At 34.8% G+C, this 17,970-nt stretch overlaps 1 protein-coding gene across 1 annotated transcript; it reads right to left on the bottom strand.

Annotated features, from left to right (window-relative positions):
• Positions 1–5,587: 5,587 nt before the first annotated feature.
• Positions 5,588–7,295, bottom strand: LOC103945678 (3-ketoacyl-CoA synthase 12-like). The gene has a single exon (XM_009356278.3). It carries the CDS (start codon positions 7,224–7,226, stop codon positions 5,811–5,813), a length of 1,416 nt encoding a protein of 471 aa, XP_009354553.1. The 5' UTR covers positions 7,227–7,295; the 3' UTR covers positions 5,588–5,810.
• Between the last annotated feature and the right edge of the window lie 10,675 nt (positions 7,296–17,970).

Here is a 17,970-nt window from a genome sequence, read left to right as displayed (position 1 = left end):
GAGAAAAGAAGGAAAGTGAGATTAAGGAGAGCTTACCAAGGGGAAGAGAGTGGGTGGGATATGAATTGCACAGGAGAGAGGAAAGGTTCAACATTGCGAATTTAGAACGAATTAAACTGAATAGGGTAATGTCTATGTATACTCTGACGAATGGTATTTATAGGTTACTAGTGAATTTCATACCCAAACCGAACTCCGAACTCAAATCTTACTCTGTATCTGGCAGCTATGGGCGAAATGGAAGAATAATATCGCAGCAACTTATCCAAGAAACAAGAATTCATCCAATTGAATCACAACTAGTCTAAATTTTGCATTTAACAGACTTAAGAACCATAACCTTTTAGAACATACGTACGTTGCTCGATCCTGATGAAGAAGCCATTGTAGCCCCTGTGTTCGAAACCTTCTCCTCTTTTGCGATCACAATAGCTTCTCTAATCAATAGGACTTAGAACAACATAAGCTAGTATTGCAAGATCAGTGGTTTGAACCATAAATATATAGTGCTCCTCTGTCCATTCCCTATCAGAATTGGATTGAGATTCAAGCTCATACAAACCATAAAGAATTACGAGACCTCATGAAGTTCCAACACTAAGTTCTTTACCAAAACCAATTGGAACTTCTCTCAACTCTGTTATCCTAAAACAGTAAGGACAACCTAAATAGTTTAACCAAGACTTTTCCATAACCAGTTCTTGTATATGGTTCATACTCATAATCTTACACGAAATTGATGAGCGGGTGCAAAAAGAAATTAAATATATGGGTACAAATAAAAGCTAAAATAAAAATTACTATAAAAGGGATGCAAATTAGAAAATAGGCATAAATAAAACTAAAAAAATGTGATATAAAATTTAGCTATAAATACAAATATACCAAATGTAATGTTGTAAACTAGGGCTGATTTCGGTTTGGCAATTGAACTAAAAACCATGTCTCGAAATTCGAGCTGAAAAAGTTCGGAAAGAAGAAAAATAGACCAAGCAACAGCTGCAACAACTAGCAGTTTAGCGGCTTTCTTTCACATGTGGTTCAACAGTCATCACACCAAGAAATTCGGCTAATAACGCAAAAAGAGGGATAGGATTCTAATGAAATCACAATTTGGCCGAAGAGTTGTTAACTTTAGTGGCAAATTAATGCGCCTGTTTGGTTTTTCACAGGAGAAGTTAACTGTGTAACTCAAGGGAGAAAATTCTGCTAGACAGGCCTACTACTTTTCACTTCTCCTTTTTGGTTGAAGGCTGGACAGAAGGAATTATGTTGTTTTCACATTTCTAATTGTTTATTTCTTGATTTCGAACTACCCTAAACTACCCATAAACCATAAACCCTAAACCACTCCTAAACCCTAAGTACCGCCTTATCTTGACTATAACACAATAAGGATTGGATTTAAATGAATAAGCTTCTATAATCATGGTATATTAAAAGTAGAGGCCACTCAGTACTACGGTTTGATGGTATTCCTCTTCACTTGGAAGTAAGAGGTCTTAGGTTCGAATCTCGTGGATGACGAATTCGATACCAAATTAGGCTGCCCATTATGTGACTTAGCCGAACTCTCCCTCCTCTTAGTGTCTTAGAAATGAATTTTTTGTTTTGTTTTGTTTTGTTGTGAAGAAACGATATTATCTACACTTACCAAATTAGGCTGCCCATTATGTGACTTAGCCGAACTCTCCCTCCTCTTAGTGTCTTAGAAATGAATTTTTTGTTTTGTTTTGTTTTGTTGTGAAGAAACGATATTATCTACACTAAGGGGAAAGGAGGTGGGCTAAGCCTCGGATTAGCTAAGGGGAAAGGAGGTGGGCTAAGCCTCATAACGGATTAGCAATAATGTGGTTCAGATCGAACTTAAGACCTCTCACTTATAATTAAGTAAAGATGAATATTACTAGACCATAATACTAAGTAGTGAGAGATTAGATATGAATCATATACAAAGGAAGTTAATTTATAACTTTCCTTTCATGAGTTATTCATCTTCAACCTCCAAGTTGAACATAATTTTTTTTTTCATTTATTCCTTCAACATATACATTGTATACAAATACAATTAGAAAGTTTAGGGTTTACAATAAAAAAAAACATATACAAATTGTCTATGTATGCGTGGATGACTAACCATCATATCTCACCTTCCCTACATCAACTATTGGCTGATGGACCACTAACCGTACCCTTGTGTCAGCAGAAACTAAGAAAACTGGTATATGCATAAAAGATCTTAATTAGATTTTCAATATTCTTTCCAGAAGAACGTTCTTCTGCTGTAGAGGGTGGCCACAGAAGAGCTAAAGTTCTTCTCTGCATGTGTCCAAGCTGTTAATACACACACACACACACACACACACACATTGCAACGGCTATGGAGTAGGTGTTAAAGTCCCACATTGGTAGGTTCAAAGAAACCCAATGGATTTAAATAGTATTACTCTACTCTAACTAATAATGAAATTTTTTGTGGTAAAACTCCACACCTGACGGATTGGGGAGATGATAAAGTTGAGAATAGTATCGATGTTGTTAGAATGGAGCAGACCTAATGATCCAAAAATCCAACAGGAGGGACCTTTGATTAAAAATAATTTTTTGAATTGATTAAATTTATGATGATGGTGGAGTAGTAGATGTGTAGAAGTTAATGCAGTAGATCGCGTTAGCTCCATCAACCTGCAGCAATTCAGTTATTGGTGGTGATACTAATTCCAGTTGCATCTAAGCTGTACGTGGATCAATCGCACGTATGCTCTCTCTGGTTAGCCCATTTCTCAATCTTAGCGGCATATTATTAAAGGATAAAAGGAGTGTCAGCTGTGTGTGGATTTTGCTGCAGGCCATATTATATCTGTAAATTTTATACCTTTTTTCTGATGCATATGAAATTTATGCACCCTTCTTCACTAATTATGGGAAATAGATTATATTTATACGGTTATTTACTGTTTGAATTCAACGAACTCACAAGAATCAAACTCTTATCGTAAATTTGAAAACAAAAAGTTTATTGATGAAGCTTCCAAGCCTCTAAGAAAATTAAGGATAATGTTAAAGAGACTAAAATTTTACACCAAATTTGCAAACTAAATAATGTATCACCGATAGTAAAACAAGCACGTTAATCTACACTTAATTATTAATCCAATGATCTACAACCCTATCTTTGGTCTGAAAAATTTAATCTCTTTAGCAGTATCCGAAAATTAAATGAAGTCGTACTTTCTCAAAGTTATCCCCCCAACGTCCAATGGCGTGCCAATTTCGGGCTCACAAGTATCCCATATGTACTACAAGGGTATACATATATTTAATGTGACTCTCCAAATTGCAAGAACCATTCTTTGGGACATCAAATTGCAAGAATCATTCATTGGGATATCCTGACTTGTAAGAGCATCTTCAATGGAGATGTCAAAAGATGAATCTCAAATGTTTATTTGATGGCTGACGTGACAATGTCAGATTTTCTTTTTTTCCAATCGATATACTTTTTTTTATTATAAATGATATTCGTACTACCTATTTTAAAAAAGAAATCAATTAAAATAATTTTTTAAAATTATAATTGGTGCATTAATAGGATCCACACAATAAAATAATTAAAAATGATTTGACATCACATTTTCTTATATAGCAAATTTGATATATGAAAACTCGTATTTCAATCCACAAAGGATTGACATATCGGTTGGAATTTGCTCCTATCTTCAAATTTGATATTCCACTTAGGATTTAATATCTCCTTTGAAGATGGTTTAAGTCAACATCAAAATTAACTCACTAATCCAATTCTAAAACATGCTTAGACACAATTAATAACATGGGTTTTGCCCTTGTTTCTTTATTTCGTAGGCGGTTTCGAAATTGAAGGGATTACGAATACATTAGAAAAATGGTTTCCTTAAGGTATAATACCCATAAACATGGCGGGGGTTTTGGTTAGAATGAGTTATGACCATAATTTCTTTGTAATATCTTAGCAGAAGATGCAAATGTCTCCATTTGAATTTTGATTGATCAATACAATTCCTTCGACAAAAAATAAAAATAAAAAAGTATAATACCCATAGCTATTTTGGAAAAAATGTTTCTAACCCTAGGCCATGTTTACGTAACTGAAATGGAATACAAAGAAACGGATTTGCACTTTGTTCAAGGCATTCAACTGTTTACCAACATTTCAGTAATTGGAAACAAGGTGGGGCTTACACAAAATCAGGAATTGAACTCCTGAATCTCTCGGAATTGGATCCCCTCCATAGAGGTGGTATTTGGATTCCAGGGAGAAGCTCAGGAATTCGACTTTCCTACCCAAACTACCCATGTCTTTATGCCTTTCAACAGAGTGCCGACTCTAGCTCAATCCTGTCCACCGACGATGGCGGGGCTCAAGCTGGTTGGTTCAGGATGATTTTGTCAGGATGGGTTTCGAAGATGTAGTTGGTGAAGAATAGGTTGTCGTTGGCGACAACTGGGTTTGTAACTCGTTTGGTGCCCATTTGGCATTGAATTGACAGGGAAGAAGATGGAGAAAAGAAAAGAAAAAAAGATGAGGAAGCTAAAAGAATTGGGGGGTGGTAAGAAGAGTATCAGGGAGCAAGGATGAAGGGGAAGAAGATGGAGAAAGGAAAAGAAAAAAATAATTGGGGATGCGAAAGAAGAGATCCACGGAGGAAGAAGGTTCTGGAAGAAGAATGAAAAAAGAATTTGGAATGATAAAGAAAGAGTATGAAAATAATTTATTTATGTAAGGGTAATATAGTAATCAACTTAGTTTTCATTCCAATTAAAGTGAATTAGTAAACAACTTATATGGACTCAACATCATTCATACTCTGATTCCAGACAATTTTAGTAAACAACTCCAACATGAATCTAATTCTGATTCCACCTCATTCCTTCTTAATTCAATTCCTTTCAATTTGATTACGGATTAGCAAATACGCCCCCTAGTATTTAGGAAATGAGATTTCCCTTTTTTTAATGAGAAGAAATGATGTAATTTTAATTGAAATGAAACAATAAACAAGAATCACACAAGCACGGAACTAAATATGACGAACACTCACGATTCAACCACCAATATGACAAAAGTCATTAGTTACAACTCGATAAAACACGACGAATCTCTAAAGAGAGGACACTTGACAACTCACTAATAACGAGACCACAAACCTTGCTTATAACAAAACTACATAACACAGACAACTCAAACTGAACTTTATGTAAGAGAATCATCATCCATGGCCATTGTACAGATTAGGTTAGATGGGTGAATTTATTTGCCTAATAAAGAAAATTTATTATAGGTAGTCCAGCGTGTAAAGCATGTCATATTACCACAGTTTATACACCCAGGATTTGGGCCCCATCTGCTAGCTATTGCAATCACTCCATAAAATCAAATGCAAAAAGGTTCTTCTTATATGCATCCTCTTTGTACAATGGAAATAAATACAAAGCCAAATAAATCTGTATAAATTAATATGTAGGACAAACTTGTTTTACATAAATGTTTCTGAATCAAGGTAAAAAGATAAATTCAAATGAAATGTAAAAAAAAAAACCTAAAAGATGAGAAAAGGGATTTAAATTTCAAAGCAGCAGCAGCAGCAGCATATCTTATTGGTCATGAAATCCGCAGAGGGATTCAACAATAAGAACTTTATAGTATACAGAAAAGAAAAGAAAAATCAAAATACAACAAAAACAAAGAAATTAAAGAGTAAAAGCCCCAAAGAAGTTATACATTTTAGAAGTAATTAAAAACAATCAGAGAGATTGATATCACCTTTAGTTTAAAGGTTCAAATAATTATCCAGGTTGAATGTGCTTGGATCCTCCTGACGAATCCAACCAAACATCTCCAAGAAAGGGTTTGTGAGCGTCTTTGGTGGGTACGTAGCAATGTCCTCCTTCCAAACATTTTCATCCCCCAAATCCCTTACCACCTCCAACAAGCAACTGTTGCATTTAAACCCTGCTCCAAAGCTTATCATCAAAACAGTATTCCCTTTCTTCAACCTCTTCTTTGCCTCCATGTATCCCAACACATACCAGAGGCTGCTAGCTGATGTGTTCCCAAATCTGTGGAGTGTCATCCTTGCAGGTTCCAGATCATACTCGCTGAGACCAAGATTTAATCCTATGCCGTCGATCACCGCCTTCCCACCGGTGTGGATGCAAAAATGATCCACCCCAGTTTTGAAATTGATCACAGGTTTTGGTGATGGGCTACCAATAGCCCCTCCCTTGGTGGATTGTTGTGAGGAGGTCTTTTTTTTCACTAGGGTTACAAGCAAAAACCTCATTAGCTCCCTGATGGGTAAAATCTTGGGGGATATTACCCTTAGGTTGTCCACAAAAGCTCGTGTGGCCGCCTTGGGTAAGAATTTGTCTAGGTGAAACCCTAGATACCCTTGTGTATCTTCTTGTTGGATGCAGCAGCCGTAGGAATCGTCTCTCCCGCCGTGATGGGTTCTCACCAAGCATTTCAATTTGAACATGGCTCGGTGTTTTAAGGCCCGTTTGTTCGTCAGAAGGATCGCGCAACCGCCGGACCTGAACAAACAGTTTGCCAGAATCATGGATCTGGCATTGCCTGAATACCAATTGGGGCTCAAGGACTCAGAAGTGACCACAAGTGCATAAACATTTCTGTGTGACTTGAAAATGTTTTTCACTATGTCAACTGAGATTAGGGATGCTGAGCAGCCCATCCCACTGAGGTTAAAGACCTTTATGTCCTCCCTCATCTTGTAGTGGTTTATAATCCTGGAGGACAAAGATGGAACAGATGCAAACATGGAGACATTCACAACAAGCACATCAACTTCTGAAGGTGAAATCCCTGATCTGTCAAGGAGTTTCTTGATGCTATCATGGAAGAACTCCTCCATCTCCGAAATGCTGTCGTCCAATGTGGGACATGATTCCCTGCCTGAAAACATGATTCTTGGAGCATAAGTTTGCTCACCAATCCCTGAACTTACAATTGCCTTGAGGAGGAACTGGTATTCCAAAAGACCAAGATTCTTGGTCCTCTTGATAATCTCACCTGAGAACTCAGTGTCTAGCTTTCTGTCATCTGTGGGCTTGTGGCACTGGTAGTCCAAAATGTAGCACTCTTGGTCTCTCCTCTCATCAAAAAGCTTCCACATAATAAAAATGAAGTACAAGGCTGAAAAAACACAGACTAAAGCAAGAAGCTCCATTATAAAATGGAGAGAGAGAGAGAGAGAGAGAGAGGTGGATGGAAATGTGAGCTTATTGGGTAGATGGGGAATTGAAAATGGGAGTCTTATAAGGAGGAATAGGTACACTACATGTGAAGATGCAAAAGACTCATTTGCAACTTCTCAACCCCCACCATCCTATGTGTGTGTGGCTCAAGCTTTTTGACAAGTAAATTATAGCCTGCATTTGGTTTAAGGCGCGAGGTTTCTACTCATACGTTCTGAGTTTGAACTCTCCTCTCTTATAAATTATTATAATAATTTTGTATTCTCCCTCTCCTATTAATAATAATAATTTTTTTTTTTAAAGACAAGTAAGATAACCATGCATACACTCTTGCTAATGTTCTAATTTAATTTTTTTAATATAATAATCACAAAAAAAAAAAACTAAAGAGAGATATGTTAAAAAAAAAAATTAGGTTCACATCCTTCTTTTTTCAACTCCATTGATTGAAACCTTATTCTTTTTCAATTTTTTATTGAGGTCCCTTGGTTTTAATAAACGTCATCAATTATTTCAATAATAAAATATTTTGCAAGTCAAGATAACTAAATTTTATTTCTAAATATATTCATTTAGTGTTAGAAATGTAACATTTGAAATATATATATATTTGAGGCTAAATTTTGTATCATATATGTTTGTTTTTAGTTTGTACCCATTTTAATTTGCAACCCTTTTTTTAAATTGTACCAATTTTCTTTTCAGTTTTGTACACATATATTAATTTCTTTTTGTGTCCATATTTTCCAAACTTTTATTTGTACTCATATTTTTTTAACCTTTTATTTGTACCCATAATTTATTGAAAGTGTACCCATTTGTCTTTAAAAATATACCACTTTGTTATATGTAAAATGTACTAATTTTTCTTCGTAAGTACTATTTTTTTAATGCAAGACCTATTTATTTATTTTAATCTAAAATGTACCCATTGGTTTTTTATATAAAATGTACCCACTGTTTTTTTATACAAAATGTACCCCCTTTTTTTTTATATAAAACATACCACCTTTTTTTATATAAAATATACCAACTTTTTGTAAGTAAAATGTACCCTATAAAAATTACCAATTTTTTGTATGTAAAATGTCATTAATATAAGTAATGACAAATCATGAGTTTTATTTACATAATAATTTATCTTAATGACAAATCATGTCCTTAAGATAAATTATACTTTTTATAATATAAATACAATTTATTTTAATATTTTCAATACAACAAATCATTGATTTTATTTAAAATCTCATTAATATAAGTAACTACAAATATCAAATTTTAATCTAAAATTATAATAACCTACATAGAAATGCATCATTGCATTAATTTCAAGGACTTCAATAAAAAACTGAAAATCAATAAGGCTTCAGTAAGAGAACATTGATAAATAGCGATCACCTCCAAAGTCACAAAAACAAGAAGGTGTGTATTTATCATTTTCCTTGATATCAAACTTTATTCCTGATCAAATTAAGTCGCATCTTAAGCGTGGAAAAGTAAAGCTATTGGGGATTGTTAATTGGGTTCTAGGCTCCTTGTGTAACTTCTCCAATGAGCAAAACTGTAAACAAATTTAGTAGGAGCAAAATTTTATAATTTAGAAAAAGACAAGGAGAACGTGAGTTGAACTAGTAGTGAGTGCGAGTAAAGTGTGCTCTACTATTGAAGTTGCGCAACGATCTTTGTTTCGTCGTGATAAATTTTTTGCACGACGAAAATCTTCTTTGTGTGACAGCCTTTATTTCATCGTGATAATTGTTAAACGTAGTAGTGAGTGCGAGTAAAGTGCTCTACTACTTAAGTAGTATAAACGTTTCACTCAGCACGAGCAAACGTAAACACATATGTTGTATTAACATTATCTCAATCTTCTTATAACTTAGAGCCCCTCAAACAAATAATGGATCCACAACTGATGAACTGAAGATACATTATCTCTTACAATCAACTAGGGTATTGTATATCTTACTTTAATAAAAGTATATTATTTTAATTTTGGGGATTATTCTGCTGGAAACTGGCGTCTGTTGACTTGTGTTAGTTTTGTAACTAGCCAGTTGATTGGTGTTGGACTTTGGCACTTTGGTAGAACATACATTAATGTAGAAAATTTTATGGTTGGAAACTTGGCATTTATGTATTGACTCCGTTCAGTCTATTCCTTGATATGAGCGTTAGGTATATAGACAATGCCTTCCTAACGAAGTCAGTCCAAGCTAGGGCCTCAGCTCTTAACTCAAGTTGTACAAAGGTTTTACACTAGTAAAAAAAAAACTTCTTACACGGCGAAACAAACATCATCGCTTAAAGTTACTTTTGTCCGATAAAATTTTAAACTTCGTCGCGCAAAGTCTTTACAAAAATAACAAATTATTTTTTAAAAACCTTTGCGCGATGAAATTCAAATATTTCGTCACCTAAACCAATTTATTTTCTTTTTTATTTAATTTTATATTACAAATTATAAAATATAGTTATTTTCATAAGTTTTATTTTTATTTTTTTAACTTTGCACGACAAATATCAATATTTCGTCACCCAAACCTTATTTACTTTTTTTTAATTAATTTATATTTTATATTGTTAAACTAAATTATTTTCTTTGCGCGACAAATCAACATTTGGTCGCTTAAACCTTTATTTTAATTTATTTATATTTAAATTGTAAAATAAAATAATTTTCTTTCTTATTATTTATAAATTTATTTTTTAAATTTTGCACGACAAACATATATTTCGTCGTGCAAAATCCTTAAGTTTGGGTGGGAGCCAAAAATAGGACACGGGAATTTTTTTTAAGACTTTGTGCGATGAATCCTTCGTCGCGCCAAACTTTGCGCGACCAACCCTTTCGTCACACAAAACCCTAAAAATTTTGGGCGGGCGCCAAAAATGAGACGCGGGAAATTTTATTTTTAAAATTTTTTTGAGACTTTGCGCAACCAATATTTCGTCGCACAAACTCGTATCCTTCGTCGCGCAAAGTGATACGACTTTCAAAACCAAAATAACTCCTCCACAATTTTTTCAATGTCTTTCTCTATTCTCTTACCTCTCCTCTCTTTCCCTCTCCCCAAATCCGACCCTCTCTCTCACACTCACTCCTCTCACTTAATCTCTCTTCTCTATCTCTCACTCTCACTCGCTCTCTCTTTTCTATCTCTCACCCTCACTCTCTCATTTCTCTCTCACTATCTCCTGTAACTCTCTCACACTTACTCCTCTCTCTCGTTCTTACTCACTCTCAATCTTGCCAAAAGGTATTTTCTCCCCCAAATTTTAATTTTTCTTTCATTAATATGTGTTTTTGGAGTAAATTAACAATTTTAGGGGAGATTATGCTAATTTTTTTGTATTATTTTATGTTGTTTTTTGGTTATTTGACCATGTTTGTTTTGTTTGTAGGGAATCATCGAGACTTTGACAGCAAAATTTGAGGGTTAGGATGCTATCGGACTGTATCCCCCACCACTACCACCACATTAGACTTGTATTAGGATTTTATTATTGTACTTTGTTAATTTATGTGTACATTTGTAATATAATATATATTATGGATAATTTGATCACTATTTATCATATGTAATTTTATTTTGAATATGTCAATTTAAATTAAAATAATTAAAAAAAATAAAGATACAATTAAATTAAATTAAAAAAGTAAAAATTCGAAAAATCTTGCGCTACCAAAAATTTCGTCGCGCAAACAATTAATATAACTAAATTAAAATAAGAGAAATAAAAAAAAAATAAAATAAAATACCTTGCGCAACAAAATATTTCGTCTCACAAACAATTAATTTCGTCGCGCAAAATATTAAATTAATTTAATTAAATAAAAAAATAAAAAACCAAAAAATTTGCGCGACAAAATATTTCGTCACACAAACCCTATCGTAATGAGCTCTGCACAACCAATCATGCGCGACAAAAATTTCGTCTCGCAAGGTTTTGAGTGACGAAATCATACTTTGCTCAACAAATCTTATTTCGTCACGCAAAGTGTTTTTTTTAGTAGTGTTAAGACCTCAAGACCACATGTGTATCATTCACTTTGATCCACTTGCGTCAACTTCTCAAGTCAATCCCAAAAAATCTATATATTATATTGCAGGAATGAAATTTTGGACTAACAACACAATGAGTTAGTCAAAATTAGATATTGTATTCGTCATTCATATGAATTGAATAAGAGGCATTCTACTTGCGAATAGAGAAGAAAATTCTACTAAACTGTATTGGCCATTAAGCCTAAACCTCTTTGCAACTCGGATGCAGTGATCAAATGAGTTAGGGAACAACTAGCTAAATTACCATTGAAATATTGGATGGACGTACGCACGAAAAATTAATGGAAGTTCATGAACTCTTATTGTGAATGCGAGAGTAAAAGTACTCTATCGGTCCACACTTAACTAGTTCAACGTTTAGAAAAAGCTTAGTTTAATTATATAACTAAAATGTAGTTGTGACGTGACTTGACCAGTTGGCCTCTTGCAGGTTGCGGTCAACCAGGGCCTTGAATTTTTTAATTATTTGTTCTTAACTTTGGCGATTATCCGGATGAAGCTGAAAGCAAATTCCCTAATATGATGACAGTTTGTAGCTGTCGCCAGTTGATATGCATGGGACTTTGCTAAATTATACAAATAATCCGACCGTTGGAGACTTAATTAGCATTTATGTATTGACTTTGACCTAATAAACCTATTACTTGTTTTAAGCATTAGGTATAAGTCCAAGCTCTCTCTCTCTTTCTCTTCACGTGAGAAGGAAAAAAAGACGCGGATGCGTTATGTGAGGAGAGAGATATAAAAGAAGCGCGTCAACCCGTTTGATAAAAATTTAATTATCTCCTATTCTAGAGTCTAAACTCAGAGTTTTCAAGCTTTAAAGATGTTATGAAGAAAATTTGTACAAGTTGCTTGCTCATTCAAATATATGATCTTCATCCCATCCAAGCAAGCTCTGCAAGTCAATACCAAGCAAACTATATATATTCATGTTTTTTGCATAATGTTTTATAATATTGGTGCGAAATGACGTTAAACTATAAGGTATTGAAAAATCTATAAAAAATCTCATTTTAAGAAAATCTCCTTAATTAGCATTCAAGAAAAATATATGACGAGAAGAACTTCAAAAAAGCCTGCTTATTGATATGAAGATAGCAGCAGGTCCGTGACAATAACAACTACTGTGAAAATTATTGTTAATCAAGCTAGTTTGATGGTGGTATCTTTAACTTTTAAGTATAATCATTTATCTAGAACCGATAGAACCGTGCTTTACAAGAAACAGAAAAGCTAAATTTTATATATGTGATTCGTATGAGCTATGGTGAGACTAATTTTAAGTTGAACAGTGTGGTAAAAAAAAAACTTGTTAATCAAACCTCTATATCGAAATTTGTTAGCAATTATAGTTCATTCCCATGTAAGGACAAAAAGAAATTTTTATTACAAAAAATATTACTACTTTAAGCTAAACTAGAAAAAATATTAAAAACAAGAAAAATTTAAACTAAAACCAATTAATGAATGAAAAGAAGAAATTCAACCCAATATCCCTACACGGTCCACCCACCACACGGCAAGCCTTCCTCCGCCCCAATTTCTCAACAAAATTTAAGTAGATATTCAACATGTGAGAATGTGAAGGTAAAAGAGAGAGAAATTTTGCAAGAGCTTATAAGATGTTGGGCTACTCCTCACATTGCTAATTGATTTTATGATGGAACCTCAACTTTCGTCACAACACTGCAACTACTTAATCAAATCTTTTGGGAGGAAATTTAAATTAAAATGTGGATAAGCTGGTAGGATAATACATGCATCCCTACATGGGATGCACATGTCTTCATTTGAAGGATCACTCCTACAACAACTCGAGATCATTTAATCATCCAAATGCATCAAATAAACGGACGGTTCATTATGAATATTTTACTTGGTATCTACGTCATTTATTTGTTTTATATATTTGAATGACTAAACGATTTCCAATTGAAATGATTTTTTGAAAGAGAGAAACTGAACGGTACCTATTATAAAATTTGTACGGTCAAGATACATTATTCAGAATGAGGAAATGAGCTCATCTTCAAAAGGAATATTGCAAGTTTCTCTTATCCAAATTGATAGGTGTAGAGTGTAAGTAGAAAAAGTCTAAACCACCCAAGTTGTATATAACTCTATCCATAAAAATCATTTTATATCTTGACGTATAAAATCATCTTTATGTTACAAGATCAGGAGAGACAAATTATTAGATGATGAGATAAACATCTAACTGATAAATGGCTGCAACCTCAATCTCACTATGTCATTCTTGTCTTTATTTTTTGACCAAAAACTATATACACATGCAGATTATGCAGATGCAGTTCAGCTGAATATAGGTATATTTATATTATATGTATACATATCTATATCTGCAACTCACATCAAACAATTGAATCAATAAATATTGATGTAATTGGACAGCTAATTCTATACCCCTAATCACATGCATATTAAAAAGTCAAATTACATGGCCGTTTGCTTTCAAGTTTTGCCTACTTGCGTACACAATTCATTAAGTTTATCTTTAACTTTTTGATTAATAATTTTTCCGCGGGACCTCCCCTACAGTATTGTCGCTACTACACCAATTGCAGTAAAATGCAGTTTGGGTATAAAATATCGAATTTCTTTAATGCTTAACAATCATTGCACGTGTTGGATGGCAATACGTCTCACTCGCTCCAACTAAAGCTGGATGCTTAAATGTACGCGGCTATATGATGGTCATGTTCATACTTATTTTTACTTCTTATACATCCTTATTAATTTTTTACATTGATATTCTTCAATTTATCGAATTCAACGATAGAAAATTGATAGAGGTGTGTGAGAAGTTAAAATAGGTATATTGATAGTACTTCATATAATCTCAGCGCAAATATCATTTTCATTACCCCAGAGCAAGTGCAAGTGGTGTTAAAGTGGGATATTAACTAGTCATAATTTGAATATAGAACACAAAGAGAAATATTTTGAGTATATGTGTCAAGGGTTTCTCGCGGCCCATTACCCAATTGTTCTTCAATTTGCATCTTACATGGTATGAGGATTTTATTGCTCAATATAATTAGAAGCAGAACCACATAATAATAGTCATTTAATTTGATTGACTTCTTTTTTTGGGTTTTTTTTTTTTTTTTTTTTTGGTGGGGATGAGAGATGTTTCTTGTATTTGTCACCACACCACCACGTGAGACCATCACATAGTGGGCTACACCAATTCCGCGTCGGTCATTCAAGTGGAAGTAATGCAAGGTATTGAAATTTTTTTTTTGAACAAACGATATTATCTATACTAAGCAAGACATTAAACTTGATGACTTGGGCATGGTAAGGTTGTTCAGGCAGGAATTTCGTTGGGAAGGATCCCTGGCTCGAGCACATAGCTCCCCAAGGAGTTGGCACTTTGGGTGGCTGTTGGGCTCTCACTTACTTGTCGGGCTGCAAGAAGAGGACAAAATTAGTTCTGAAAGGTGCCTTTGTCAGGCCTTAGGCGTAGGCCGTGAGGCTCGCAATCAAAACTAACTAAATGTTGAGGCTTTGAGATCAACGACTTTTCTTTATCTTGTATGCTTTAAAGGGTAGGGGTTCTGATCTGATCAATGCATCAGTTTCATTTACTTTTACGATAGTAAAAGTACCAAGTAAACCAGATCTGAGAGTTTAATAGAACTTTGGATCATCAAGAGACCGAAAATGACTTGCATATATACTAAGGGATATGTTATAACACCAAATCTATTAATGGAAAGGAAAAAACAAAGAGAGTCGGGCAAGATTTCACTTTATCGGGCAAGGTTAAAATGTCTTGCAATCTCTTCTCTTTGCAGTTACAAAGGGTTGAGTAATAAAGAGAGACGAGGGGTAAATGAGTTTACACAAGAGAATCGATACTACAACATTTGGAGACGGTAGCAAAGCTTTTACATAGACAAAAGATGTCTTTCTATGGGAAATCTAAGGCTAAAAGGGTGCAGAATCTGGACAAAGCGCATCTTTCTGAGTATTTGCTTGACTGAGAGACAAGTTGTATGTTTGTTTGTTTGATTGGTTGAGTGTGTTTGTTTCTGAGCCTTCTTCCTCCTTTTATAGACGAATTAACCCAATTGTGCTACTTCTGTTCTTGACCGAAAGTAACTGAAGGGTAGTGAATCATCAACATTTTTACATGTTCTGCCATCCAAAAGTACTTTTGGGCCAGGAGTAGGTAGATTTCCATTGGTTGTCACTTCTCTTGTAAGCACCTAGCCTTTGCATTAATAAGGAGCCGTCATTTCGTCTTGAGATGGATGTCCTGGGCTTGACTCTAGGCTTCGGGCAAACCTTCTTTATTGTGCTCATTTGGGCTTCCTTCCCTTAAAGCCCAAAGTTTAAATATTAACCCAAATAGTGCCCTCTTCAATCGTTGTTAAGCCTGCAACCCGAGGTGTTAATAATGATTGAACAGTCGTCGTAAGTGCATGCCTTCTCTCGGGACTTGTATTAATTAAAACAGTCGTTGTACTTTAGACTCTTGCACTAACCCATGAATTCTATCTTTAAGTTGACTGTTCAATATAAATTCCCTCATTGACTACTTGGCTAAACACCTTTTGAGCTTTCAATGTATTTTGAACTTCTCAAAATTCTCAAAACCTTCATAATTTCTAGAAAATCTTCCCTGGCTTTCTTAGTTCTTGATATTACCTAAAATTTGAACTTAGCCCTCTTGTGAGATTAGTGAGGAGATTTCCACTATGCGTCGCTTGCTATACAGCCTTCATCGCCTTCGGGCTGGCTTGCGTACTGAGTTTTTCTTCGATGAAGATGGAGTGCTTTCTTTGGGACCTGCATGGATATCTCATGCTTCAATAGCCACAAAAAGCAACATACTTAAGGCAAATTTTAGCCTATGTATTATTGGTCACTTCATCATCATAGGTGTATGCTTTGGGATCAATATCAAAGTTTTTGGGAGGACTATCATCAGCCCAAGCCTTCTTCTCCTCAAGCGTCAAAGTATCCATTAGCTTCTCATTTATTCGAATGTCGGGTTCAACCATGAGATTGGTAATGGGTCTCAGCCTTAGTCTTTGCCCCTAATTTTTCCATTCTACAGAGAGACTTTAGTGTTCCCAAATAAATCCCTAGGTCCTCCAAGTGTGGATGCAGAGGGATTTTATTGCTTTAGAGGAGTTTAGTAGAATCTTCATTATTATGCTGTCATATCATCCTAGGATAGTTGCTCTAGAGGAGTTGAGTAGAATCTTTATGTAACTTCATCATTTAATGAAATGAAAATGTTCTCTTTACTTTACCTTAGCATGTTCTTTCATTTTTCAACTCAATTGTGATGAAGATGCTAATTGTCTTTAGATCTTTCAAACCAATTAACCCTCTTCGACGTAACAATCCCTAATATCCCATAAAGTCGAACGATATTTCTTCAGAAATTTATGATTAACTGGATGTTTCTGTGAATTTCCTTCTAAATCGGCCAAGTAATATCCTCCTTTATTCAATGCTTAATGAATAATGAAAGGGCCTTCCCAAGTCAGACTCCATTTCCTAAAGCCCCTCACTTGGGCTCTTAAGGGCAAGATTGCCTTCCATACGAAGCCTTCATCCTCGAAAGTTTTCAATTTTACCTTTTTGTTGTAAGCTCGGGCAACAGCTCTCTTTCCTTCATAAATCTTGTCTAATGCTTCAATTCGGGTTGCATCTAAATCTTCAATTCCTTGACACATAGCCTCAATGTATTCTTCACTATGTAGCCCAAACTGGTTCTGAATCTTGACCAAACTCACGTTAATTTCCATGGGAATCACGACATCTTGCTTGAAGGTTAGAGCATAAGGTGTAGTCCCAGTTCTTGCCCTTTTGGAAGTTATATAAGCCCATAAAGTACCTCCCAACTTCTCGTGCCACTTCTCTGGATTATCTGTCACCATTCTTTCAATAATGTTAACCAAGATCTTATTGCTGACTTTTGCTTGACCATTTGACTGGGGGGTAGTAAGGACTGGATTAAATCATCTTTATCTTGAATCTACCAACAAATTCTTCTACTTCATTTGAAATGAAAGATGGCCCGTGGTCTATGACAATTGTCTCGAGCACTCCAAATATGTGTAAGATCTTGGTTTCGATGAATTTTTTAACAGTAGCTGAAGTTTCTACCCATTTGGTGAAGTAATCTGTTGCCACAATTATGAATGTGTGTCATTTGCTAAAGGTTGGGTGAATTTGCCCGATGAAGTCCATTGCCCACCCTCTGAAATGCCAAGACTTGACCACGGGGTTTAAGGGCATAAAGGGCATATGTTGGAAGGGTATGTGCCTTTGGCATTCTTTACACCCTCGGGCATAAGCTTTGCAATCTTTCTCCATCTTGGGCCAAAAATAATCGTATCTCCTAAGCAGCCACCTCATTTTGGTTCCAGCTTGATGAGCTCTACAGATTCCCTTATGTACTTAAGCCATGACTATCATAGATTCTTCTTGGCCTAAGCATTTCAACAACAATCCATCCGAGGTCTTTCTGAGCAGATTCTTTTCCCACCACACATATTTAGTTGCATGTTGCCTATTCTTCTTACTGTGGGAAAAGAAAGATCTTCCAGGTATTGAATAATAAGTGATCTCTAATCTTCTATCTTGGGCTATTTGGTCA

The sequence above is a fragment of a genome, unplaced genomic scaffold, assembly GCF_019419815.1.
Source record: "Pyrus x bretschneideri cultivar Hongxiangsu unplaced genomic scaffold, Pyrus_bretschneideri_v1 Contig29, whole genome shotgun sequence".
Taxonomy (NCBI): Eukaryota; Viridiplantae; Streptophyta; class Magnoliopsida; order Rosales; family Rosaceae; genus Pyrus; species Pyrus x bretschneideri.
Note: the sequence above shows the minus strand (reverse complement) of the source record. Positions and strands in the feature narration are given on the sequence as shown.